Here is a 27645-nt window from a genome sequence, read left to right on the forward strand (position 1 = left end):
GTTTTTGGTTGTTAACTGTTTTAGACACACATGTTGCTAACATAGTTAGGTAGACCTTCCACATTGCCCACATCATCATGAAGGGATTCACATCTAGATCAGGGAGGTCATTGTCCCTTGTGCTCTTCACTCAATAGACCTAGGAATGGGTACAGTGCCCCGCTCAGAATGGATCTGACCCAACACCTGCACCAGCTGGAAAGGCACCAACAGTTCTTACAAACAGATGCAGGGTCTCAGGTATATGTGTTATACTGACCGACTGAAGAATTCCAGCTGTATACAGTTGCATACCACTTGCCCAGACGTGACCCCTGCCTGGCATAGCGGCTAAGTGAACCAGATCTGATGACTATACTTCCGTAAATAAGTTAGATCCCTCAGAACCACAAGCAGCTGGCGTACATTGACTGTCTGAGCGATGTAGGTTGGGATCCCAGCAGTTCATCACCCAGACACTCACTATGCTGTGGAACAACATCCCAGTACATGTGAGGGCAAGCACCTCGCTGGCCTTGTGTTAGTATTTACACATGGATGACTGAATTGATTTATTTAAGTAACCTTCTAAATGAATATTTACATTAGCACATTGTGAATGTTTACATTTCGTTGGTCTATTTTACAGTAGTCATGATCATACGGTTTATGTGTATATATTATGGTTCATTTATATTACTAGGTGTCTGCAGTTCTGTTAATATATTGGCACAATCCGTAGGACATATATATGTATCTTACACAGTCAGACATTTGGAAAACATTTTATGTTGGTTCATGTTTCATATATGTACATATATTTATATTTTCCGATGAAGACTGTACCTTTCGAAGCAATGTCTGATGTCCTCACTGTGTGGGATCTGTAACCCAAGTAAGGTTTGTTTGCTTGTCTGCCTTTAAGGCATGTAATTAGTACCTAGCACATCTAATGTACTGACCAATTAATGCTTGTAAATGTAGTAGGTTGGACTGCATTGTATGTAGTCTGAATAAGTCTGCTTATGAAGCATAAGTGGGCTTCAATAGATTATAATAACTGCCTTTAATTCTTGGTGTGCTCTGGTTGGTCACTGACGGTCCCTACAGTACCTCGTCTTTGCTTTAGACTTCATCAGCCGGTTGTCTGTGTTTGTTGTATGGGGAATGTCAACTGTAGTCCCTATGTGTATTTCCTGTGTTATGCCTTCCCGCGGCTATGTCATTTACCCGGGTTTGCAGTTGTGGGTGCCATCCTGGCCATACGGGTGTCCATCCAGGACAAATGCCTACTGGACACTAGTATAGGGCTGTACACATTACACACCTACATTTAGCATTCTCCGGAGTATAGTTTGCATTATTAGCGGAGAGTAAGGCAGGTGTTACGACACATCCCTCCCACGGGGCGGGAGAAAGGATTGCCTGCGAAACAACACCGAGCACAGAGTCTACATACCCAGAATCCCTTGACTGCAACAATTGACAGTACCCATTACACATCCGTCATGTGTGCGGGATTGTGATGTGGATGCAGGTCTATGGACCCGGTACCCTGGGTATTTCTGTGCATCTGTGCTGCATGACATGGACAGCTATCAGCAACATTAAACACGCTTGTGGTGCATATGTGTACCTGTGACGACAATGATTTCAGGTACGCATTGAAATAAGACATAATTCGATTCTTTCCACAATTTTTGGGTCCTACAATGGACACCACTGTGCATATGTAAAGTGTAGAGCTTGTCGGACTGTGTCCTTGTGAGCAGTGGGTTTCACTGATACTGTGTGTTCAGGAATCGCGGATGTCTGTTTGACCACCCATTCCACATGGTGCTACATAACCAGGTGATCTAGTACTGTGGACATATGACATACATCCAAAGATTCTGGTTAGCAACTGCTCCATATAAACCACAGACGTCCCAATGGGACATATCCGTCACTGTATTTCCAATATAACACCACCAGAACATGTTGATTACCTATGTATTCATTTAACCATGTTGTCTTCATAGGTGGGAATGCCATAGTTTACATATCCTACGTGACGTTGTGTGTGTGCCATTAGTATGTGTTCCACAGGTCGCACATCTGTTCCGCTGTATGGTAGCGGGTCCTCCTCAGTCTGTTGCTGGCAGATTGAGTGCTGTGTACGCCGGTGTTGGCACAGCGGTCCGGCTTTGTATGTGGAATGTCAACTGCAGTCCCTATGTGTATTTCCTGTGTTATGCCTTCCCGCGGCTATGTCATTTACCCGGGTTTGCAGTTGTGGGTGCCATCCTGGCCATACGGGTGTCCATCCATGACAATTGCCTACTGGACACTAGTATAGGGCTGTACACATTCCACACCTACATTTAGCATTCTCCGGAGTATGGTTTGCATTATTAGCGGAGAGTAAGGCAGGTGATACGCACACATCCCTCCCACGGGGCGGGAGAAAGGATTGCCTGCGAAACAACACCGAGCACAGAGTCTACATACCCAGAATCCCTTGACTGCAACGATTGACAGTACCCATTACACATCCGTCATGTGTGCGGGACTGTGATGTGGACGCAGTTCTATGGACCCGGTACCCTGGGTATTTCTGTGCATCTGTGCTGCATGACATGGACAGCTATCAGCAACATTAAACACGCTATGTGCATATGTGTGCCTGTGACTACAATGAGTTCAGTTAGTTGATTAAATAAGGCGGCATTCCTGTCTTTAGACAAATTTTTGGGTCCTACAATGGACACCACTGTGCATATGTAAAGTGTAGAGCTTGTCGGACTGTGTCCTTGTGAGCACTGGGTTTCACTGATACTGTGTGTTCAGGAATCGCGGATGTCTGTTTGACCAGCCATTCCACATGGTGCTACATAACCAGGTGATTTAGTACTGTGGACAAATGACATACATCCAATGATGCTGGTTAGCAAATGCTCCATATAAACCGCAGACGTCCCAATGGGACATATCCGTCACTGTATTTCCAATATAACACCACCGGAACATGTTGATTACCTATGCATTCATTTAACCATGTTGTCTTCATAGGTGGGAATGCCATAGTTTACATATCCTACTTGACGTTGTGTGTGTGCCATTAGTTTGTGTTCCACAGGTCGCACATCTGTTCCGCTGTACGGTAGTGGGTGCTCCTCAGTCTGTTGCTGGCAGACTGAGTGCTGTGTACGCCGGTGTTGGCACGAGGGTCCGGCTTTGTATGTGGAATGTCAACTGTAGTCCCTATGTGTATTTCCTGTGTTATGCCTTACCGCGGCTATGTCATGTACCTGGGTTTGCAGTTGTGGGTGCCATCCTGGCCATACGGGTGTCCATCCATGACAATTGCCTACTGGACACTAGTATAGGGCTGTACACATTCCACACCTACATTTAGCATTCTCCGGAGTATGGTTTGCATTATTAGCGGAGAGTAAGGCAGGTGCTACGCACACATCCCTCCCACGGGCGGGAGAAAGGATTGCCTGCGAAACAACACCGAGCACAGAGTCTACATACCCAGAATCCCTTGACTGCAACAACTGACAGTACCCATTACACATCCGTCATGTGTGCGGACTGTGATGTGGACGCAGTTCTATGGACCCGGTACCCTGGGTATTTCTGTGCATCTGTGCTGCATTACATGGACAGCTATCAACAACATTAAACACGTATGAGGTGCATATGTGTACCTGTGACGACAATGAGTTCAATTAAGTGTTGAAAGAAGGCGGCATTCCTGTCTTTAGACAAAGTTTTGGGTCCTACAATGGACAACACTGTGCATATGTAAAGTTTAGAGCTTGTCGGACTGTGTCCTTGTGAGCAGTGGGTTTCACTGATACTGTGTGTTCAGCAATCGCAGATGTCTGTTGGACTACCCATTCCACATGGTGCTACATAACCAGGTGATCTACTACTGTGGACAAATGACATACATCCAAAGATGCTGGTTAGCAACTGCTTCATATTAACCGCAGACATCCCAATGGGACATATCCGTCACTGTATTTCCAATATAACACCACCAGAACATGTTGCTTACCTATGCATTCATTTAACCATGTTGTCTTCATAGGTGGGAATGCCATAGTTTACATATCCTACGTGACGTTGTGTGTGTGCCATTAGTATGTGTTCCACAGGTCGCACATCTGTTCCGCTGTACGGTAGCGGGTGCTTCTCAGTCTGTTGCTGGCAGACTGAGTGCTGTGTACGCCGGTGTTGGCACGAGGGTCCGGCTTTGTATGTGGAATGTCAACTGTAGTCCCTATGTGTATTTCCTGTGTTATGCCTTACCGCGGCTATGTCATGTACCCGGGTTTGCAGTTGTAGGTGCCATCCTGGCCATACGGGTGTCCATCCATGACAATTGCCTACTGGACACTAGTATAGGGCTGTACACATTCCACACCTACATTTAGCACTCTCCGGAGTATGGTTTGCATTATTAGCGGAGAGTAAGGCAGGTGCTACGCACACATCCCTCCCACGGTGCGGGAGAAAGGATTGCTCATGAAACAACACCGAGCACAGCGCCTACATACCCAGAATCCCTTGACTGCAACAATTGACAGTACCCATTACACATCCGTCATGTGTGCGGAACTGTGATGTGGACGCAGTTCTATGGACCCGGTACCCTGGGTATTTCTGTGCATCTGTGCTGCATTACATGGACAGCTATCAGCAACATTAAACACGCTTGTGGTGCATATGTGTACCTGTGACGACAATGATTTCAGGTACGCATTGAAATAAGAAATTATTCGATTCTTTCCACAATTTTTGGGTCCTACAATGGACACCACTGTGCATATGTAAAGTGTAGAGCTTGTCGGACTGTGTCCTTGTGAGCAGTGGGTTTCACTGATGCTGTGTGTTCAGCAATCGTGTATGTGTGCTTGACTACCCATACTGTGTTGTGCTACAGGAACCATGTCTTCTGACACCAGAAACCAATGCTATACATCCAATGTTGCAGGTTAACAACCACTTTCATACCATACCCAGAGGTCACGATTGGGAGGTATTGCCACTTTATTATCGGAACAACACCCCCAGACTGTGTACATCATGGGAACTTTAGGCCAGTCTTACCAGCCATTTCCAATTGTAATTGGCAGACACATGTCAATACATGTATGATAACACATATTGTCATGCAGAAGTTGATCTATGTTATTTGGACATTGGCTTCTGCTTTTGGCATCCGTTGCTGTGAGTGTTGCCAGTTATCATACACATTGCTTGCTCAGAGGCAGACTACACAATACTGCGCAGTACTGTGGTCTCCTTTAAGGACCCTGAGCCAGTGGTCGATGGCACGGCAGCCACTGCATCAATCACATTTGCCATCTACCAGTACCTACAGGACTGCATGAGCCAGTCATTCACTTACCCAACTGTGGTTCACTGTACCAATGCCAAGCATCCTGTGTGGTGTACCCCAGCCATACACAAAATGTACAACACGAGGAGGTGGCTACTACAAGGTGGAGCAGACACCTTGTGAGGTGTGACACCCTTGGTCATCATATGTGTAGACTTACACACTGTCATGAAATAGTCCAGGGCACATTCCACAGATATACCTACATGGACCTGGCTAACAATCATACCACCTTCAGTTGCTATGCTGGACACCTGGGAGCTCAGTCCCACATATGCTCTGACTGGGTTCACATAGAGGTGGGGTTTACTCAACATATACACATTGCCAACATACAGGCTGACAAGTCCAGTGAGGACATCTCCACACCCTCCCCACACATGAGGTGATGTGTGTACCACAGGTTTGTGGTCACCAAATGTTCTGTGACACACAGGTGGGACATGCTCTCTCCAGGGTAGTGGACATAGCATCGATGAGACCAGCTGGTGACCCCGCTGTGTACTCCACTATCTCGGTTATGAATTGGACCCACAGTTAGGACAGCTATTTCTTTGTAGCCTCACCTCAGGTAGGGTACCCAGGTTGTGTCACATGGCAACTGTAGTCCCATGTCAGAAGGCCAATACCTCCACTGAGGCTGGTTATTACTGTCCCATTACCCTGAGGAGACCTATCTGCAAAGACATGGGGAGGGATCATACTGTGGCTCGTACATGACTGCATAGGGGACATACTTACTTTGCCTCACACACGGTTTGTCTTGTTCAGGAGTGGTTCATGCCTTTAAAGCATGGTTGACATTTTCAGGACAGTCGCCGAGGCCACTGATGGGGTGTTGCAGTCCATACAGCCTACCTCGACCTGGCAAAGCCCTTCATCACATTACCCCCCTCAGGTATCGTTGATAAACCCATTGGCTGGGATGTGAACACACACATCACAGAATGTGTTGTAAACTGTCTATGTGACACAACCCACACGGTCATAGTTGCTGGCAGCATATCAGACCTACTGCCTGTCAGAAGTGGTGTCCCATGGGGCCCTTCCATGTGTGCACTCCTGTCATACACCTACATCTTCACGGTACAGGCACACACAGGGTGCTAGGGGCAACAGTGTTTGTAGATGACTGCAAAACAGGTGCCATAGTGGGACAGACATCTGACACAGATATCCTTCAAGGGGCCTCCCAGGTATGCATATCTGCTGTCAGGGACATGTCCCACAGCTAAATGCAACGTCATGCAACATCATACCTGTGGAGAAGTACTAGGTCACCCCTGTCCAGCATATAGGTGGCTGTCCACTCAGCAAAGGGGTGATTACCAGGAATCAGGGGACAGTGTTGGATGGTCACCATTCATTCCACACACACGCGTTATCGTGGTTGTGTGGGTCTTCTACATTGCCCACCTGTTGGTGCAGGGATTCACATCTACATCAGGCTAGGTCATTGTTCCCTTGTACCCATTACGTGTTACACCTATGATCTACTACATTGCCCCATTCAGACTGTATCTGACCATACACCTACAGCAGCTGGGAAGCCCACATAGGTTGATCGTTGTACAGATGCAGGATGACACCATCTTGTGTAATGCTGCCCCACATGTAGGACCCCTGCCACATCACGTCACATACCTGCTGTTTGGTGTTGACCTGTGCCTGACATACAAGGCCATGTCAACCCATATGTCATGTGTATGCTTCACCTACTGTATCCGCATCCCTCAGAATCACTAGGGCAGGTGACATTTACCTTGTCACGGTCATTCATGGGATGTGTTTGGGTGACACATATATCACCCAGACAATCATTATGCTGTGGATCTACATCACAGTACATGTGAGACAGACATTCTTCCTAGCCTTGTTCGCAGCTATGTTGTCCATTGGATGGAGAATTGCAGGTATAGGCCAGGGATTACATCATTATCACTGCTTGACGGAGATACAGCAATATCATGGGTATTTCATCTGAAGCACAGAAGGTTGGCAAAGTCATCCTAACTATGGTGTAGTATTATGGCTGGGCCTGGGACGATGGCCTACCCTGTACCTATGGACGTGTGAACCTATATTCATAGTTTGTCACATGTACAATTGTCTATCCACTATAGTCTTTCGTCACTGTATATTTCTGTGGCACATGATTGTCCTCTGTATTACATGCAGGTATGCTGTGTACGTTGCACATACGTCACAGTTGATGTCAGTGTATCTGTGTCCCTAACACTGTGATACTGAGGACTACCACACATCCTTCACAGCATTACATGCATATGTCCATTCTATTCTTCTTTGGCCTATCCGGTGTTAAGGCAAACATTACTCAAGTCCCTGTTTGTGCATGCTTCATGTTGGTGTTTGACCAGACTCCGTTGCAGTCATGTGTTGGACAGTAGTGTGTCTGTGTGTTTGCCATGTGTTTTTATTGCCAGTACATCTGTGGGAGGTGTAGTTGGCACATGTTCCTCTTTGCAGGGACACCCATCCTGGTGTTTGTGTCATGCATCTGCACTTGGCACGTGCCATATGTCCTGTACTATTCCCACAGTCGTGTATGCCTTCATGCACTACTACTGCGTGTTACTGGCTGTGTGTATGTGGTACACATGGACATTGTGATGTTTGTCTTGACCTATTCCAATGCTAGAACGTAAACATCTGTCAATTAAGTCTTTTAAATCAAACTGTAACACTCATTCGTATTTTCAACATGACACTCATTAACACAGGAAGCTGGGATTAATAACATTTTATTACTGTGCAGCAGGAGGCAAAGGAGTATGCAGTCAAAGTTTAGACATTTGTTCAACTCTATACATGTTACATCTGTATGAGCATTCTGTATACTATCATCTTTTGCACACATTAATGATGTTGTCAGTCACAAGGCATTTACATTGCTAGAGTACAGAACATTGTATTCCTACAACAGTGCTCAGGTAATGCTTATTACATGTTTTCCCATGAGGATAGCCCAACCTTGCGAGCCACATATTCAGTTAGACTGTACTTTGGTAAGTTCTGCTCTGACACGGTTCCAACACTGTTCATATTCAGTCCTCACTCCGTGTCCTACTAGGTTCCTGTGTCTCTCTGCTGAGCAGCTGTACTCTGTGTTACAGCTCACAAGCCTATCCTCCTCAGTAGAAGGATGACAGATATACCTGTACATACATGTATTATTCTGTAACCGAGCAGATGACTAATGCTGACTGACATACACCTGCTGCACTGGTTACTGCTAGGGTTAGGGTTCAATCACACTGCAGCTACACTACAAGCAATTACATGCATGAGAAGCTGTACTGCTATATTGTCAGGCAGAATAATATGCATTATACACTATTAGCTTCTAAAGTTGCACGTCATATTATGTTTAAATATGTATTTTGCTAACATTCTCCCTCCTTTGATTGCTTCTACTCTATCCAGAGACATATACAACATTATTTCATTCCTGGCGCCTTCCTCTGTGGAACGTTTAACTAGGCAGGTAATTTGATGTACATTGCAAGTAGGATTGCATTTTCTATTGACAAATACCACTACAGGTCTTGATCCATAGTCTCCGGTACAGGTATGTTGCCAGAGTCCCTGACTAATACTTACATGCACAGTATCCCGCACTAGACACATGCTCCCAATATGAGCAGAACAACACAAATGGCAATCATGATATTCACTATGACTGACCCCATCCACCCAATGGTTTGTGGAAATGGTTCGGCAGTGGGTTTGGGCCTGGTTCCGCCATGGATGACACCTGCTATATTACCTGTAGGTGGGCGTTGCTTTTGGTCTCTTCATGTGGTAGTTGGACACAGTGATCTTCTTCAGTAAGCGCAAGACGCCAATACTCAGCGCCACGGTGCAGTCGTGCACTATTACATTTTCTGACACAACAGTTCTCATTGCATCTAGTTCATCAGTCACATGTTCAGGAGCGGAAGTCACATTCATCCTTCCTCCGACAGTTTTGATAACTTCCTCTGTTCCCTGATTGATTTCACTACTCCAGAAGCCGGGTGTGTTCCAGCCCAGGTTGTGACGCTGTCACTGAAGTCCATATGAATCGGTATTCCTTTATCTCTTGCAGAGGACTGACATGTCAGAACAGCTTCCATTTCACCCACTGGATTAGTAGGTTTCTCGACTGTGTTCCCAGTTCTTCGACCTATATGTGTTATAGTTCGTTTCGCACCCACAGGCAATTGTACAGTATGTCATGTGACTGGAGCCAGATAACCCAAATAACAACTGCCGGACCAATTCCCAGGTAACCATTGCTATGCTTATTTCCCACAAACAACATAACTATATTCTACTTTATTACTGATGCGGGTCACCTCTGCATGTAACAAATTCCTGTCTCTAACAGAGGACTGTTTATACAATTCAGGATGTTTCTGCACATCCTTCAACATTGTTCTCATGATGTTTCAATACAAATTAGGAATGGTGCTACAAGTAGTACTGTGATCTTTGGCTGTTATATGACATTCGTAAGACACAGTTATGTTACAAATACTCCCACCAACTGAAACTGTACCATGTTTATGATAACATACAATTCCTTTTTGTGTAACAGGTAAGTACATTGCCACGTTGTCCTGTGATCTCACAGAACCTGTATCAAAGTGTAGATATTCACAAGTCTCAATCTATCCCCAAGGGGACAACATGCATCGGAAGTCCTCCATATGATGTAGGTATGGCAGTACAAACACAGCAATTTAAAGTGTTCCTAGTCTCTATATGCACACGCATCATGCCTAGGTATCTGTTGAAGTGTGGAAGACACTCTGTGGCCAGTTCATCACGTATCAGTATTTGTATCCGTGTAGTTATATGCAGGTAAGGTCCCGGAAATTGTAACGTAAACACAAACATGGTTAATAGGTGTATAATCATTAGGACAGCAAACATAAATGTCTTTGGGGTTGCTTTGTATTGTTATACAGTCTTCGCCGGGTGATTCGGGCTCTTTGGTATATCAGCTACAAGATGTCAATCAGACTTGATATCCTTTACCAGTTTGAGAAATGTGAGGTGGACCCAGGACGACCTCTCTGCAAACTTTACTGCGGTAGGCGTTGCCAACAGTACCCGGTACAGACATTCGCACTGTCCACTTGGCAATAATGTTCTTTGGATAACAGTGACATACACACAGGATACTGGTGTCAGCTATGCTTCCGTCTTCGTTTGCTCTTATCTGTAACAGACTTTAACTGAGGAACAGAGTTACTAGTTAACAATCCTCTCATGTCACCTACTACTGAGTCATCGACCTCCGGCTCTGCAGGCATGACAGCTTTCCACTCTGGCACATGATATGCCATTCCACATACTACTTCGAAGTGGGTGCAGCACTTTACATTTGGAACTGTTGTCATGCTCAGCAATGCTAGAGGTAGACAGCTCATGTAACTCGTCTGGATGTCACCCACCAAACCCCTCTACTTATTTCTCGGGATCCCATTCTGCGGCGGCAGCAGTCGTGCTGAGTGTGGGTTGTACATGCAATTGACATTCATGGTAATACGAAGTAATCCCCCAGGTAGCGTGATTGTCTGGTTAACTACATGTGTTCTATTGTCACTGTAGCTTCTTTACAGCATGCCAGATCTAGGGATACTTAATTTTACTGGCACCTTTGCCACTGCTGCTGCATCCGGATTACTGGTTGGGAATGCTTCTACCCATTTTGATTATATATATGTGTAATCGCTAAACAGTATTTGTTCCTTCACATTTATGCAGATGTATGAATTCCATACAAATAGTACGGAACGGTTAGGGTGGTGTAGGTAAACTCACTCCCTTCGGTTTAAATACTCCCTGTGCATGATATCTACGGCAAACGTGACACGCTGCTCATGAGGTTTGTATGTGGTTCGTAATTCCGTATGTTAGGGGTATTCTGTTAACCAAATGTACCATCCCCCCTGTTGAGACATGTCTCTACCCATGGCTCCACAAAGCCGCATATCTGAATATATTAGATGTTAATATTGGCTTTATCACTGTGGATATGTGCAGTCCGTGTTCAAGGATTGCTCCTCGTAACCACGCCGGCTTTTCTGCTTTCGTAGTTGCTGTTTGCATTGTTTGTACAGTTTCTACATCTAAACAGTCTGAGGTTTGTCATTCCTCATTCACACAGACACTTTCCAACTGTGACGCTGCTTGTTTTGCAGGTGCATGAGCTCATGCCTCAACTTTCCTACTGTTATCCTGTTGCTTTCTATGCCCTGCACATTTACAATTACCTACTTCAGTGGGTAACTGCATGTAGTCTAATGCATTCAGGTTCGTATGCGCATGATTAATCGGTTTACCAGTGGATGTTATCATTCCCCTATTCTTCCACTGCTGCTCATAAACATGCACTGCACAGACAACAGAATGACTATCGGGACATATGTCCACACATCATTTTTCCGCTACAGTACAAGCACGTGTTAAAGCTATCTATTCTGCTGCTTGAGCAGACACATTATGCTGCAGGGTTTGGCCGTCTACAATGTCATTATCAATAACTACTGCATAAACTACTTCATTCGTTCCTGTAGGACTCTGTCTACATGATCCGTACACATTAACTGTCACCTCTGCATCATCTAAGGGTATATCAGTGTTATCATGTCTGTGTGTAGTTATTTAATCCATTTCGTATAGGCAACTGTGTGGTGTGCCATACACAGGTGTCAGACGTGACATTGATAGGTTTCATGTTGTACAACGTTCAATCACCATGTGAGGTTGACTCAGTGGTATGGTCAGACATAACAAATGTCTAGCACGAGTCAGGAATTCTATCTTCTCTTGCAGCAGATTGATCGCAACTGCATGACACATTCTCACAGTGAGAGGGTGGTCTAGTAACATTACGGCCGGGACCTGTACTGCCATGGGTGCTACAACAACTGCCTGTACACAATGTGGCACTGACCATGCCACAGTGTCCAACTGCAATGAGTAGTCATCTATTTAGCGTTGCTTACTTCCCTGCTGTTGCATCAAGACTGACGTCATATATCTCCGCTTACAATCTACGGTCTGACAACATGTGTTATGATTATTCACGAGACCTACTACAGCTGTTGAGGCTATCAATCGTTCTAGTCTGCATAACGCTGTTTCTGCTACTGTAATCTGTGTACTATGTGTTGTGCTGCCATAGGTGTATTAAAGGTTAAGGCAAACAATACAGCGGATTCCACAGCATTGTTTGGTATCCAGATTTAACATGTGTTAGTCGGCCCAGACACGACATCATTCCCTTCTTGTTAGTTGGCTTGGGTGCTTATTATATTGCTACCTTCCTATCGTCATGTGATGTTCTACCCTACTTGGATACCAGATATGCCAGGTAATTGACCTGTATTCTCTGTAGTTGCAATTTATGCTTGCTTACTTTATGTCCCTGTTCTGCTGATTATCTCAATAATGCTATTGTATCTTCCATACATTGCTGCTGGGTAGGGGCCGCAAGCAGAATATCATCCAATTAAAGTGGAGCTTGACTGGCCCCGGGTGGAGTTGACACCGCAATGTAGCTAGCCATCCCTGTGAGAATATCGTTGTACTTTCACAGTAGCCCCGCGATAGCCGGGTATGGCTGTATCTGTCACCCTGACTGTACAAGCAAAGCAATACGGACTATGTGGATGTATAGGTATTGCGAAGTAAGCATAGCTTATATGTACCACGGTAAGATACTTCTGTGGCATGTTCATAGCATTGAATATAGTGTGTGGGTCTGGCACCAACGCTACCCTAAGTATTCTTACATGATTTACAGCTTATACATACTGTACCATCCGCCATTCCCCTTTTGGTTTCCGATCAGGAGATACAGGGGTATTGCATGGTGAATAGCGATTACTTTGTGGATGGGGAATTCCCTCTCTGACTTTGCAGATATCTTCTGGTGTCCACGGTCTATACGCTACGGGGGTTGGGACCTGGCCTTCCTGTCCTGCATGATGGTTCGGTACTTCAATTAATTGACAGATATCCTCACTCTGTTTTAGTGACTGTCTTCTTACTCGGGTGTCCCTAGGTATGTCACGTGTTCGGGATGTGGTTTCAATAGCTTCTGTTACATTTGTTCGTTGTGCTACCTCTGTTGCCACAGGATAACGTGTGGGGACTAGCCTGCCCTCCCGCTTAATATCCTGCACGTGGTATCTGAGGTGGTAGGGTGTTGTGGGGGGGGGGGCGATCGGTACTACTGTATTATGATCTTCTCTGTGTACGTATGATGCTTAGCCATTTGTAGTGTTCTATTCCCTTCGGTACACTACCTCAGTCCACTGATGTGCATGACGGATACCCAATTGTCGCTGTTTTGTCACCTGCACATCTTAGGGCTGCCACCTTTTCCAATGCACAATGTGGGACATTAGTGTTCGGAACGTGTAATTTGCCTGGAAAATGCATACCCACGGCCAGTACATAGGACAGGTATTCACGTTTTGCCAGGAGAGCGACCAATTGTTGTAGCATTTCAGTTGCTTATTCTGTTTATTATTATATTTTGCTGTTCCACATACAAATTTACTGTTTTATGCTACCATCTTGATATATATCTGGGAAATGTTTGTCCTGAGATATCAGGACATTTGACATTTGTTCGGTTTATTTACAGGACACGGCTGGCCAGAGAGGGCATATCCCTCTCAGGGTGGAACAGGTGTTTACCTTGGAACATATGCATCAAATTTTCAGGGATTACAATGTTTCAGTAACGATATGTTGCCTAATATACCATCAATGTCATATTTATTACCCCATTTTGCTGCGTAACTCACATTATGTGCTCTCTGCGATTGCATATTCTTCACGTCACCCGTCAAACGCGGATCACATGATCTGTTGCTTCAATAATCTCCCATATCCTCTACACGACTGCTACGCACTTCTGTCATAACATCGTGTGTCTCCTTCCCTGTATCCACTGTAGTGTCTACAATCACTATTTACTCTGCTGTGTGTTCCCTGACCTATGTTCAGATTTAACAGTATGTGGGTAGGTCTTGACCGATATCACTACTGTTAACAGAAACACAATGTAGTCTGGTCCATGATCTACAATAGACACGAAAAGGCAGACACTCCTTACCTGGGCCTCCTGTTTAAGGCTGCACGTTTTCTTCTTGGGATCCAGTTTTCCGCTTTTCAGCCACAGATCAGACAGTAAACAGCCTCTTTACACACAACAATTCAGTTGGAGGTCTTTTCATTCAAGAAGAACCATTTATGCATATTCTCCAGCGTACATGTCTAACCAGCCATGCACTCTGACCTGTAGCTTACCAAGGGAATTCCGGATTACAAGGATCACAATGTGAAATAAGTTGTTACAACCAGACTGTAGTTATCAGTAGGCTTTTCTAAGTGACAGCCGATAACACAGGAGTCTCGGGTTCGGAACGTTTTAGTAGTGTACACAGGCAGGCTAAATAATATACAGTCCAAGTATGAGAGTTTTGTCTGACTCTATACAGTAAGCAGTTTCTTTATATAGTGTTTACAATCAGCTTTTGCCCACCTTACTGACGTGGTCGGTCACAGGGCATTTCCATCACTATGGTCCGGAATTGTCTATACATACATGGGTGCTGGGGTCGTGCTTTTAAATTGTTTTCCCATGGGGATAACACAGCCTTGCAAGGCACCTTGTACATTACAGTATCCTTTTGTGATTGTAGCTGTTTCAAGGACCCTAGACTGTTACGATACAGTGGACAGTTAATTTCTTAATACGTTGCTTTGTCTCTCTGGTAGGGAGTTGTACTGCTATCTTCGATTGAGCTCACAAGGCCATCCTCCTCTGGGGAAGGAGTGCTGTTATGCATGTACATACATTTATTGTTCTGTAACCCAGAACATAATTAATGATGACAGACATGAGCCTGCTGTACTGCTTACTGCCAGGTTCAGAATTCCATCACAGTACAGCTTAGCTTCACCAATTACATGCAGGCTTAGTTCTACTGCCATATTGTACGGTACAATTCAATACATTATATAGTATTTCGAGTGTAAACTGGAACTTCATATGTGTTTCTATATATTTTACGAACAACATCCATCCGGCCATATGCATGTTGTTCCGTCCTTTACCTTGACCGTGTGTATTTGTCCGTCCAGCCACGCTAATCTCCACATGTGATGTCCCAGTTTCCCCTTCTTTGCCTGTAGCACCCTGTTAGGGCGTCCTGTGTGGTAGGCACCTGTTCCGCTATATGTGATCGACTTCACTGCAAAGATAATCATCGATGCGGTGGTCCAACGACCCGACTTGTCCACATGTATACAGTTATGTGCACCGTGTCGTATGCAAACCTAGATGGTTTGACGGGTACATACTACATGCCGGATGTACACATTCTGCTGACACATTCACATGCAGCCATTTACATATCTGTACCTGCGGTGGGTTGGTGACATGTAGGGTAATGATTTGCCCGTGGCATTGCCTAACACAAACATCTTACCACAGTTCAGGTATGCACATTGTGTGTGGTTGTATAGCTGCACACGGATGCTAGCAGGTTTGGGTGCAGGGGTATACATGGGTGTGACTGACATGTACAATGAGGCTATTGTGTAGTACATCCGAATGCATGGGTTCTGCTTCTGGATATTACACTTCATCATACACCATCCAGTGTATGCAACAGAGACGTTGCTGGGTCTGGGATATGTTGCTATGCACATGTTTGCCTGTGTTTGAGGTATCTTGCTTCCTTCCTGTTGTTATGTCAGCACAGCTACCCAGCTATGTACTGTCACTACTGCTTGTGACCATTATGGTTGGCACCTTTTCCAATGCCCATAGTGGGGCATGTTATGTGGACACTTCGGAATTTGCAGGACTACACATACCCAGGGCTAGTGCAGTTGACAGAACTTCACTTGTTTGCCATACTATGAGCTTATTCTGTAAGCGTTTGGGTTCCTTATTTATTTTCTTATGCCATGTCTGTGTTCCATATCGTAATGTATATGTTTTATGCTACTATTTACATGTATATTGCGGAATTTGCGTGGCAGGATCGGAGGTCATTTTCCATTTTACGATTGTTGCAGGGACACGACTGTCCAATCAGGGACTGTCCATGGCACATTGGGACAGCAGGTAACCCTGGTGACCATGCCCATGTCGCTACTGGGGTTTCCACCTTTTCCATTTTCCGATCTGGGATATTTCCGGGACTCACATCTGACTTTACAGGCCGACACATACAAACGGTCACTATATAGCATAGAAATTCACTTGTTTGCCTAAATAATATGCTTATTATTGTGGCAATTTCCTTGCTTATTCTGTTTATTGTGTCATTTAGGTATTTCTGTTACAGAAATAACCAATTCATGCTACCATTACATTAAATACGGGATATCATTGTGTCCTACAATCGTAGCACATCAGCCATTTCTAATACGTTTTTTCGGGACACAACTGTCCATGGAGAGACTGCCCCAACCAAAGTGGGACAGGTGGTGACCTTAGTCGCTGATCCTATGTCGGTGCGGCGTGCTGACATGCGGCTGTACACCTTCTCTGAGTGTAAACACTGACAGTGCATTGTGGGACGAACGCGGTCTTATGCGTATCCTTTGCTCCTTGGACGGGTACACTTATGCCTTCGTGGCTTCTATTTGCTTCTCCGTTAATTTGGGACGGTGACTATGTTGCATACTGTACGTGCGTTTCATTCTGCACAGGACCTGGCTGCTGCCATTACTATTGTGGGCGGACCGTGGCTGTCAGCACATTAGGTTGCTCACCTCATGCCGGCTTAGACACGCCTCCAGACGCATCCTACCTGGGCTCGCTCACGTACACTATGCACGTGTCTGTGATTCCGGTGCACTCTCATTAATATGTATATGGCGCTACTGCGCCGGATATTCCATGCACCGCCGGCGCAGGCCTTACGCCGGCCTTGCGCCGAGCTTCATGAATCCCGGGGTTGGTTTTATTGATAAAAATATATATTTTTGGAATTTTTTTAAAAGTCATGTAGTTTTAAGGAAAAGGAAATTAACTGTGTGATGGCTTGTTAATGTGTTATTTGGGTTAGGGTTATATATGGGGTGTTTCTTGTTTTGTGCTTGTATCTTGATAAAGTCTCTGAACTGAAAGAGATGAAAGCACTTGTATCTACTTTGTTTTAATAAAGAAATGTGGACTTTGGCACCAAGGACTCCCTGTGTTTGCAGTAAATGTACATTCATTTTATTCCTGCTGGCTCCTGGTTTCAGTGTCTTATGTGAGGACTTGATAAAGAATGGACCAACAGGGCACCCTGAGCAGCAACAAGTGGGTTGTATAACTCTCACCTAGCTCAGGGATGCCTAGCTCCCATCACACAGTAAAATAAATCCATTGAAAGGTTGTGGAGCAATCAGGCAGGTCCTCAGGGGAATAACAACAAAAATGCTTGTGTACATCGGTAGGTAAGGCTGGCAGTTTTTCCAGTGCAAGTGCTGAGGTGCAAAAGGCAGCAAGGGATGGGACCATGCAACAAGGGACCATTCTGGCCACTGGGCCTGTGCGCCATGCTATTTTGGACAGTTTTTGGATAAAATAACTTCTGTTGTGTGGTACAGTACTAAAATCTCCACAATACAGAGATGGTTATAATCCATTCTTATTTTATGAGCATTCCAGGAGAGCTAAAGCAAAAAAGAAAGCCACAAGATCAAGCCTTGGGCTTTCACTATCTTTATAACATGCCACTGGTGTCATTTCAGAGTTAAGAAACTACCTCCAAAGTGCTGAAAGTCCCATCCATCATTTCCTCTCAAGTAATTTCTACTGATTTTGTGGAAATAAAATTAAGTCTGTGTATAATTCTTCAATATTATTGAACAACATCCTTCTTAGTAGCAAAAAAAAAAAAAATACAATAAAACTGTCAGTCCTTTGATGTTTAAACAAAGAATGTAGAAAATGGGTTTAACCAATCCAATGTGAAAACTAAGGATTCCAAAGCCTACACTTGTCATTAAAAGCTCAGTCGAATGAAGCTGCGGTGGTGCAGCGGTAGCATTGTCGCCTCACAGCAAGAAGTTCTCCTGTTCGATTCTCAGCTAGAGTGCTTTCTGTGTGGAGTCTGCATGTTCTCTCTGCGGTTGAGTGGTGTTCAAAAGACACACTTGAATGGGTGTGCCTTCGTTGAAGGTTGGGTGTTGAGCTGGCACCTCAGCACTGTAAAAATCTACTGCTAATCATTAGTGGACTGGAGCTCCACTGTGGTGACCCCTAACTGGGAAAAGCCGAAACAACAACTAATGAGACTGTCATATCATTGGACACCTCACAACAGCATCCAGAAACTTCAGTCTATAAAATTATTTCAGAACCGTTGAAGGCAAATGTTGCTTCCACCCAACAGTTATATAAACTGAATATTGTTTATTATCCAAATCCTTATAAATCTTGTTTCTACAGAACTCTTAAAGCTCAATGCATGTCACTGTCTTGTAAAAATATTATAGTACCAGTGACTATAAAACAGAGACTTTGGTGAATCAACCATCCTTCTTAGCATCAGCACAGAGGGCACCAGGGCCCATAAACAAACAAGAGAAGCATGTAATGTGAGGCAATAATGCTGACTGTTTTATCTACTACAGATAAAAATTAAAATGATACTATATGAGCAGAAAAAAAATTAGAGACTTAAATGAGATGATTTAAATATCTGAATGCAGAAGGTGAAAGCTCTTTCTTTGCAATATTAAAGAAAAAATAGGAACAAAATATATTAGAGAATTCTTAATAACTAACCACATATAAAAATACCACACTTACATAATATTTTCAAGAGAGAGAGAGAGACAAATCAAAAATGATTAAATACCTGATAACATAGAGCTTAAGGAACATTTAGTCTGATGACTTAACTAAATCAGGAAAAAGTTAAAATATCATTAAGGCTCTGTCTGATAATAAATTCCAAAGTCCTGAGAACTATCGAGAGAATTTTACCAGTACTTTATACATATTATAGCTTCACTGCTTTTAAAGTTATTTCAGCGCTACTCAATAATAGGGCGGCAGTCCAAGAAATAGTATTACTGGCATAAAATTATTTTTGTTGGAGAAACCAGATAAGGAATTTAAAATAGACAGGTTACTGCCCCATAGCTTTAGTTAATGTTGACAAAATTTAGGCCAACTTTAATAATACGTAACTTTTACATCATTTGAACTGAACTGGATTCTTAGTGTCAGATTGGTCTCATTACTGAGTAGAGAACAGAGATGGTTAATCACCCGTTGCAGTCAGTCATTTTATACGTTTAGTTTAACAGTTCACACTTAACAGATGATGTATTAATCTCATCAGATATTCCTAAGCCATCTGATAAAATGGTATGAAATTTCTTGTTGGGGGTGGGAGCATAGATTAGGGTTTCAGACAGCAATCAAGAAGGGGATTTAAGTTTAGGGAGCAGAAGGGGTGTTTTAGGGTTGGGAAACAGGATGAGCGCTTTACAGTTAAGTAGCTGGAGATGAGTTTTAGGGTTAGGGAGTGTGAGGGGAGTTTTAGATCGAAAGAGTGGGAGGGGAGTTTAGGCTTTGAGATCTATTGGAAACACAGGAAAGATTATTAGTGGTGCTGTATTATGTTGGGTAATTGGAGGAACATACATGCTGTTTTTGTCTTAAACAACAGATATAGTAGAACATAATAAGTGTTTGATTTCATTTAGTATGCAGAATAAATGTGCCTTTGCACTAAAATATATGGATTTTGTGTAAAGGGGTTAAACTAGAAACATTAGAAATTAGAAACATGTCATAATAAAATATTCCTTTTGGCTTCTTAACTTGCTATATGAAAGATTTTTTTTTGTAGATTCCTTACTGTTTGATTTTATTTCCATTAATGGTTCATTTTTAATGTTATAAAGCATCACATTGGGGAAGAATGCTATTACTCCATAGCTCTTTCTTTAGCTATTTTGTTTTATACAAGCTATTTCATTAAAAAAGAAAAAAGGCAACTTGAGAAGTAAACAAAGTTCTAAAACATTTCTTCGGTTTTCGTTAGCTTGTTCTTGAGACTGTGTCCTGTGCTCAGTACTTGGTGGCTGTATATTCTGATTTGTGCTGCTCAGTCACCCCTTACAGTAACTGTTCAGTGCCTATTAAGGACATCTACATCTTGACTGTACACTTCACCTCACCTTTCATCGGGCATGTGCTGTGCAACCATGTCACTATATGTATTATCTGCTGCCCCATGGTGGCAGAGCCGTGCTATACCACTAACTGGGTATACATTAGTGTGCATGCATAAACTAACTGTTATTTAGAACTGTTTGTGTATATTTTATTTATTTATTTGCTTCTGTTTATTAGGAAAGCCAGTCTGGGTATTAATTACCATTTTTCATCTGATGTCCAGAGAGAAAAGCGACAAGAGAACAAACTTACAAAGTGTAAAGGAATAACATAATATAAAACTGGTAGGTAAAAAATTGGTAACATTAAGGAGAACAATATAATAGCCATGCACACAAGTAAACATATAATGCTGAATCGGATAAGGCATTTTGTATACCTGTGAGGGTTTATTTGACTAGACAATGAGTTCCTGTATCTCTGGTTTGCTGTAGGTGTCTTGCTCATTATGCCAAGAGTATGTGTTTATTTACTACTAAATGCTGGGAATGGGCATTAAGAACTAATTTGCAATCTGTTAATATGCTGACTTTTTTGTATTATCATAACAATTTTAGGCTACTTCCTGTTAGATGTATATTTTTCTTGTTTCTTTAATATTCTAACTATTGTTTTTTGGGTGTTGCATGAAATATACCTACACATATACACACATTTACATACATACACGTTTATTTATTTATTTTAGATATAACAGTTGGACTTTACTAGTATGCATGATTATATGTCACCTGTGCTACTGGTATATATTTCATGTTCAACCCCCGTGTCCTTTGTATGATTTGTGTACTAGTGATCTTTAGTTTCTGTCTGCCCTCATTTTTATTTTTATTGTTCTGAAGCATAACATAACAATGCTCATCTCCTTCCTATAAAGATGAGAAGACAAAGAAAAAGAACTGGAATCTGCATTTTTTTCTATTTTAATTTATTTTGGGTTTGCTTTTGCTTTGATTTATGGCTTGCTTGTCATTTTATTTACAGAGTACAATTATTCAGGGGTCCAGGAATTATTTGTCAGTCTTCTCAGGCAGTATACGTTTTTAAGGAATTTGGCTTTCAGGCAGCAGTGACTTCCAAGAGGATTCCCTCCATTGGGAGGGATCAGTCCTACTTCCATGCTGTTTAGAGCGAACCTCTGAGGATCCCTACTGATAAAGGAAGTGTCCCCTATTAACCGACTAGTAGACTTAATGCCTGTTCTCTTTGTTCTGAAGCATGGCATACTTGCCAGTTTATGTGACTATAATTACTGGCTTGTACCTTGTTGTTGCCATCCATGGAGTTATTTCGTATAAAATATCAGTGGGTAGACTCCTTTATGCTGTTTGTTTTACTTTTATCATAATTATACTATTATCATAATATTACTACATATTGTATCGGCCCTAGTGCATTGTTGTTCTACACTGTTCATGAATATTCTATATTTCTACATACAGCCTATGGGCAAGGTGTGTGTGTGTGTATATATATATATATATATATATATATATATATATATATATATATATATATATATATATACACACACACACACACACACACACACACACACACACACACACACACACACACACACACACACACACACACGTGTGTGCATGTGTGTCTGTCTGTGATGACTGGTGATATCAAGACCCATAAAACTGACTTCTCTAATCTTCTTTCAGATATTTCATATAGCACAGAACCTATACTTTCAAATAGTCTATTTGACTGATTTTTAGTTTACATTATTTTTAAATAATTTTTTTGCATGTTTTATGTAGCGTACTTGAATTCTTCCATGGTAATTGGCAGTGTGCTATCTTTCTTTACTCAGGTCTGATTTTCTAATAATACTGTTTTCAACTGCCTGCTAGAAGTCCTCTTTTTATATTATTCTTTGTTAGATTTAAGTAACTGCTTTGTTAAAATAAGTTCAGACTTGCCTTCTAGTAGCCTAGTTTTGGTGGGAGTAGCTGTTTTGGAAAACTGATATTTATTTTCAGTGTATACTGGACATGAAGGTGCATGCGTGTGTGTGTGTGTGTGTGTGTGTGTGTGTGTGTGTGTGTGTGTTTGTATGTTCTTGTCTTGTATGTGAATGTGTATGTATGTTTGTATGCATGTGTGTATTTTTAACATTTTGGTAGAAATCATACATCTGTTTCCAACACCATTCTACCTGCCATGGAAACAGCAAGACAAATTCTGGCCCAGTGACATCCTTCAAGCTAACATAATATGCAAATTGTAGTGTAAGGTTTGAAACTCTTACCATTTCCATGTCATTCATTCTGGATTTTAGAAAGAGGTTCTCTTTTTCTAACTCATGAAGCTTGTCACTCTTGGCACGTGCAGTCTCTAACTCTTCGTCCAGCATTGCTTTTGTCTCCAGCAAAGCCTTTGAATACTCCTTCTCCTCCTGAGAGTGATAAGAAATGTAAGGAAGAAAACAAATTGTAGTTATCAATAAAGAATTACAGTATCATCCAGACTTAATCTTATGTAAAAACAAAAAAGTTAACTGCTGCCATGTGTGTGCATATAAGCCGTTAAGTCTCTGTACTTTTACTGTATGGTCTCTTATATTTACAGTGTACTAAGTGATAGCCCTACAACAAAGCTGCATTACTTTGGATCTTCTGTCAAAAACCCTTCTCCTGTCTGACAGTGTAAAACACAAAATAAGCTAAAGGAAACATTTAAACAAGAACTTCAGGATCACCCAAGACTTTAGCGCTTTTGCCCTTTTAATCACAGACTTTTTCAGAAATAACAAGAACATTCTAAAAACATTAATTATATATAGAAAACATCACATCACATGTAAAAGAGCAGACAGTGACTGTTTTTCTTCACCAGTTCAGCCATATTCTAGCTGATTTCATTTTTAAAACATTTTTTATATTTATAATGTCATTCAACCCAGGAACAAAGTTTGCTCCCAGCCTTAGCTTCCAACTTAATTATTTCATCTTCAGCATGTTTAAGTCACCCTTAAGGATGTTTTTTTTCACACAGTCAACTATGAAAAAAAGAAAAAATTTTGAAATGGTCACATTGAGATAAATACCTAAAAACAAATATTTTTCATGTATTTATTCTTGATGGCTAGTGTGTATGTTCACACACACACACGCACGCACACACACACACACACACACACACACACACACACACACACACACACACACACACACACACACACACACACACACAGTGAGCTAGCTTTCCCACTCTTACCCACGAAAAACTAACTACAGGAGTCACAAAATGCAGCATAAACTACGCTTGCACTGTTACTGTTAAAATGTCCTTTCCCCCCTGTTTTGATGACCAGGTAAGGGCTATTTAACATATATTTGCAATATTTACAGAACCCACCAAAACTAGACTACTATAATTTGTTAAGCCTTCCTTGTCCCTTTCAAAAATGGCAATTAAATTATTATTACTTCCTTAAACAAAGCTGTGCCTTGTTTCACCTTTTTTTAGTAAATCAGGATTACCTGACAAATTTTCCAGTTGTTGGTGAGAATCTGTCGGATTATGTTGCTATTCATTGAGCTGTCCAGGCAAAAGACCTGCTAGAGTATTTAATGTCTTGTTCAGTTATTAGTTCCTCTATGTAACGTCCACTCAGTATCAGTGTATATTTTGTTTCTTTTTTGTTTTTAGCATGCTCAAATATTACTCTATCAGGCTTTCATCATATTCTATATCGATAAACATTTTCTTCAGCAGTTCTAACTCTTCCAAAAATAATTTGTCATTTGTGAGTAATGATATGCATTTAGCCTGACATTTGACTATGTTATGCTTAGTGTATACAGGGTGACAGTTTTTTTTCATGTAGATAAGCATTACTGAAGGTGTGCTTCCTATAAATCCTAGAGATTATTTCATTAAATTATCGTATTAATAAATTGTATGACAAAAGAGGGAAAATGTTGAAAAGCAGTAAGAAATTCCTATCCCCTACCTCAGGACCACAGTGAAACATGACTGCAAGGAACCTAAAAGGACTATTAGAAAATGTAAAGCAGAGTAGGAACTTGATGCTCCAGATACCAAAGGAAACTAGAAATCTTTCTTCAGTTATGTAGGGAAATTAAGGAATAATGTTTAACAATGTACTGAGCTCACCCATACTAATATTACATATTCCTTTCCCAAAGGAAATGCTAACTTTACCCCAGCTACCCACATTGTTGCATCCAGTATCCCTGAAAATGTTGTATCCAAACCACTGGAGTCTGGATTACAGTCTTCAAACTCAAAGAAAGAATTGAATGAAAATGACAGATGAGGACAGAAAGAAAGCTGAATCAAATAAAACACTTGATCTGAAGAGACTCCCTGGTTGGTACGAAAGCACACATCATTCATTAAAATATTGCTTTATTTGATTCAGCTTTGTTTCTGTTCTCATTCCTGAAAATTTATTTCCCCTGTTTCACCTTGAAACAACTCTTAGAATTCCTCTCAAAAGCTAAAAATAATGGGTGGTATAATGGGTGGTATTCATAGACATTATGTGAACGTGTAAAGGAGATCGGCACACTTTGGGAAGAAGCACAGCAAAAGCAAGATTCATAGAGGCCATTTATGTCAATGTGCAATTGCCATGAATATACTTATGCAATTGCAAAAATAATGAGGTGTAAATGAGAAATGATGTAAAACCACAAATCCTAATAAGTCCTTCTTCGGCCTGTTTACAATTCATCGTCATAAACTGACACATTTTATGCCATTTTCACATTCATTATAAAAGGCAGAATCGCAGTAGAAATGTTTGAGGTCCTGTGGACTACGGTTTCTTTCTGGGCTGAACTCCTCATCACTCCCCTCCTTCCATTATCCTCTTTCCTACATCCAGTTACCTAATTCTCACCCCTCTTACATAAGAAATGTGGGGTCTATCCCCATTTAAAAACACAGTACCCCTCCTCTCTCACCCTCTCTCACCTCCTCCAGCACAATCTTCATAATGCTTCCTTCTCTGTTTCCCTCTTTGTTTTGTCTTTCCTTTTTCAATCTTTCCTATCTTCCTCTTTCCATTATTTAAAGCAAACAATAGGGTGTCCACATAAGGATACCCCTATATAAAACATATTAAACTATATAGATTTAAATTGTTCAACCTCAGCCTACCCACAGGGAATTTTCCTGTTGCCTGGGAACAGACACTGTGACTCCCCAACAGAAAGGTGGCTCCTCTACAGTCACAGATAATTACAGACCCATCAGCCTCACCAACCTTTTAGGCAAAGCCATGGAAACCATCATAGCAAAACTCATGTATGCAGACATGGCAACTTAACTGATCTAAACCCCATGCAGTTTGGTTTTGTGAAGGGCAGGTCCTGTCTGCTGAACCTAGTAAACTATTTAAAAAGGTTACAGAGGCTGTGGACAGTGGTCACTCTGTGCACACTGCTTATCTTGACCTGCCCGAGGCTTTTGACACTATCCCCATGCCTGTATTATTAAAATGGTATACAAACATATTGCAAGCCACTACATTGTCAGCTAGCCTGCAAGATGGTTATCCAACATATCCCAAGTACTGAACATCAGACTGTAACTAGTGGGGTACTACAGAGATTAATGCTGATCGCTCTCCTCTGTTTGGCATTTATTTTGCAGATATCAATGCCAAAATCCCAGAAATATTGTTGATCAACTTTGCTGAAGACTGCAAACTGAGCACTGTTATCCACTCATTTACTGATACTGAACTACTACAAAAGGGGCTGGAATATCCTCATATCTGGTGTACTGAAAACAGACTCAAGTTAAATGCAAAAAAAGTACAGCCTAGCTGCATTTGGCACAACAGCTCTTCCCAACTCATATATTGCAAGTAGTACTTCTCTTCAAACAGACATGATTATAAGAGATCTGGGTAATTAGGTGGACAACTCTCTCTCATTCAGTCATCATGTTTCCACCATAGTCAGGAAATCCTTCTATCTGGCCCAATTAATTTCCAAGGGAATATCTTCACGATCCAAAGAAGTCATCTTAGCAGTGTACTGTTCCCTTATCAGACACTTCACTGAATGCAGTGTCCTCCTTGGTATGTACAAATACAAGCATATCTCTCAGTTAAAACAGTGTTCTGTACCCTAATCAGACACTACACTGAATGCAGTGTCCTTCTTGGTATGTACAACTACAAGCATATCTCTCAGTTAGCTTAACAAACACTTTTACTAGAGACATGTAATTACACCAACAAATAAACAAGAATCACCAGAAGGATAGGTTACTAACTCAACACATTCCAAGCCTGTGGAATACGTTACCACTACAGGTCAAGCAAAATACCAGGTTATCTGCCTTTAAGGCTAGCCTTGATGATTGGGTGGGTAGACATAAATTTACACCCAGGTTATCACATATGGCTGTGCTTTATCTGTGAGGTGGGAATTATTAAATACTCATAAAGGGTGGCAAATTAAGTGTATCTTGTTAAAGATGCACATGGCTAGGCCTCTTATGCTCCTTGTGGTTGCTTGCCTAGTATTATTTCCATGTTCCTATGTTTCTTCCACACCAGGCCAATCATAAACATCCTTATATTACATATGGCTACTTTTCCTATCTTGGAATATAGGCAGAATGAGCAGTTATACAGTGGACTTTGGTGTCAGCTAGGGGAAAATGATGTACTCATCAGCAGCTATTTCTACCACTAAGGTTTTTTTATAAACTATTTGCAATAGCAAAACCCTGAGGAGTTACAGAGTTTCTAATACAAAAAAAAAATGTATTGAGACCAGGTAAGACCAGGTAAGACCAGTCCATGGAGGGTGGATTAACCAAAGCACTGTTCAAATTTCTATTTTTCACAATACTATGATATATTATTGTGCTAGGCTTGTTCCCAGAAGGTAGACACTTCGAAGGGAATTTTAGTAACATTTGATAATAAATGAAATTGGCGGGCTCTAAGTGTACTATTGTGCCATCTAGTAGAATTGTGTTATACAAATACACCAATTAAAAGTCTACTCTACAATTAAGGCCAGAAACATCTTACTAA

At 41.9% G+C, this 27645-nt stretch overlaps 1 protein-coding gene across 1 annotated transcript in view; it reads right to left on the bottom strand.

Annotated features, from left to right (window-relative positions):
• The window catches only part of LOC122805298 (girdin-like), a 1431879-nt gene that overhangs the window by 497315 nt on the left and 906919 nt on the right, over positions 1–27645 (bottom strand). Inside the window, exon 11 of the mRNA XM_044075386.1 lies at positions 22867–23013. Coding sequence (XP_043931321.1) covers positions 22867–23013 — 147 coding nt within the window. The remainder of the gene's footprint in view (positions 1–22866; positions 23014–27645) is intronic.

Source organism: Protopterus annectens, chromosome 6.part1, assembly GCF_019279795.1.
Source record: "Protopterus annectens isolate FY-2018-M chromosome 6.part1, PAN1.0, whole genome shotgun sequence".
NCBI classification, from domain to species: domain Eukaryota; kingdom Metazoa; phylum Chordata; order Ceratodontiformes; family Protopteridae; genus Protopterus; species Protopterus annectens.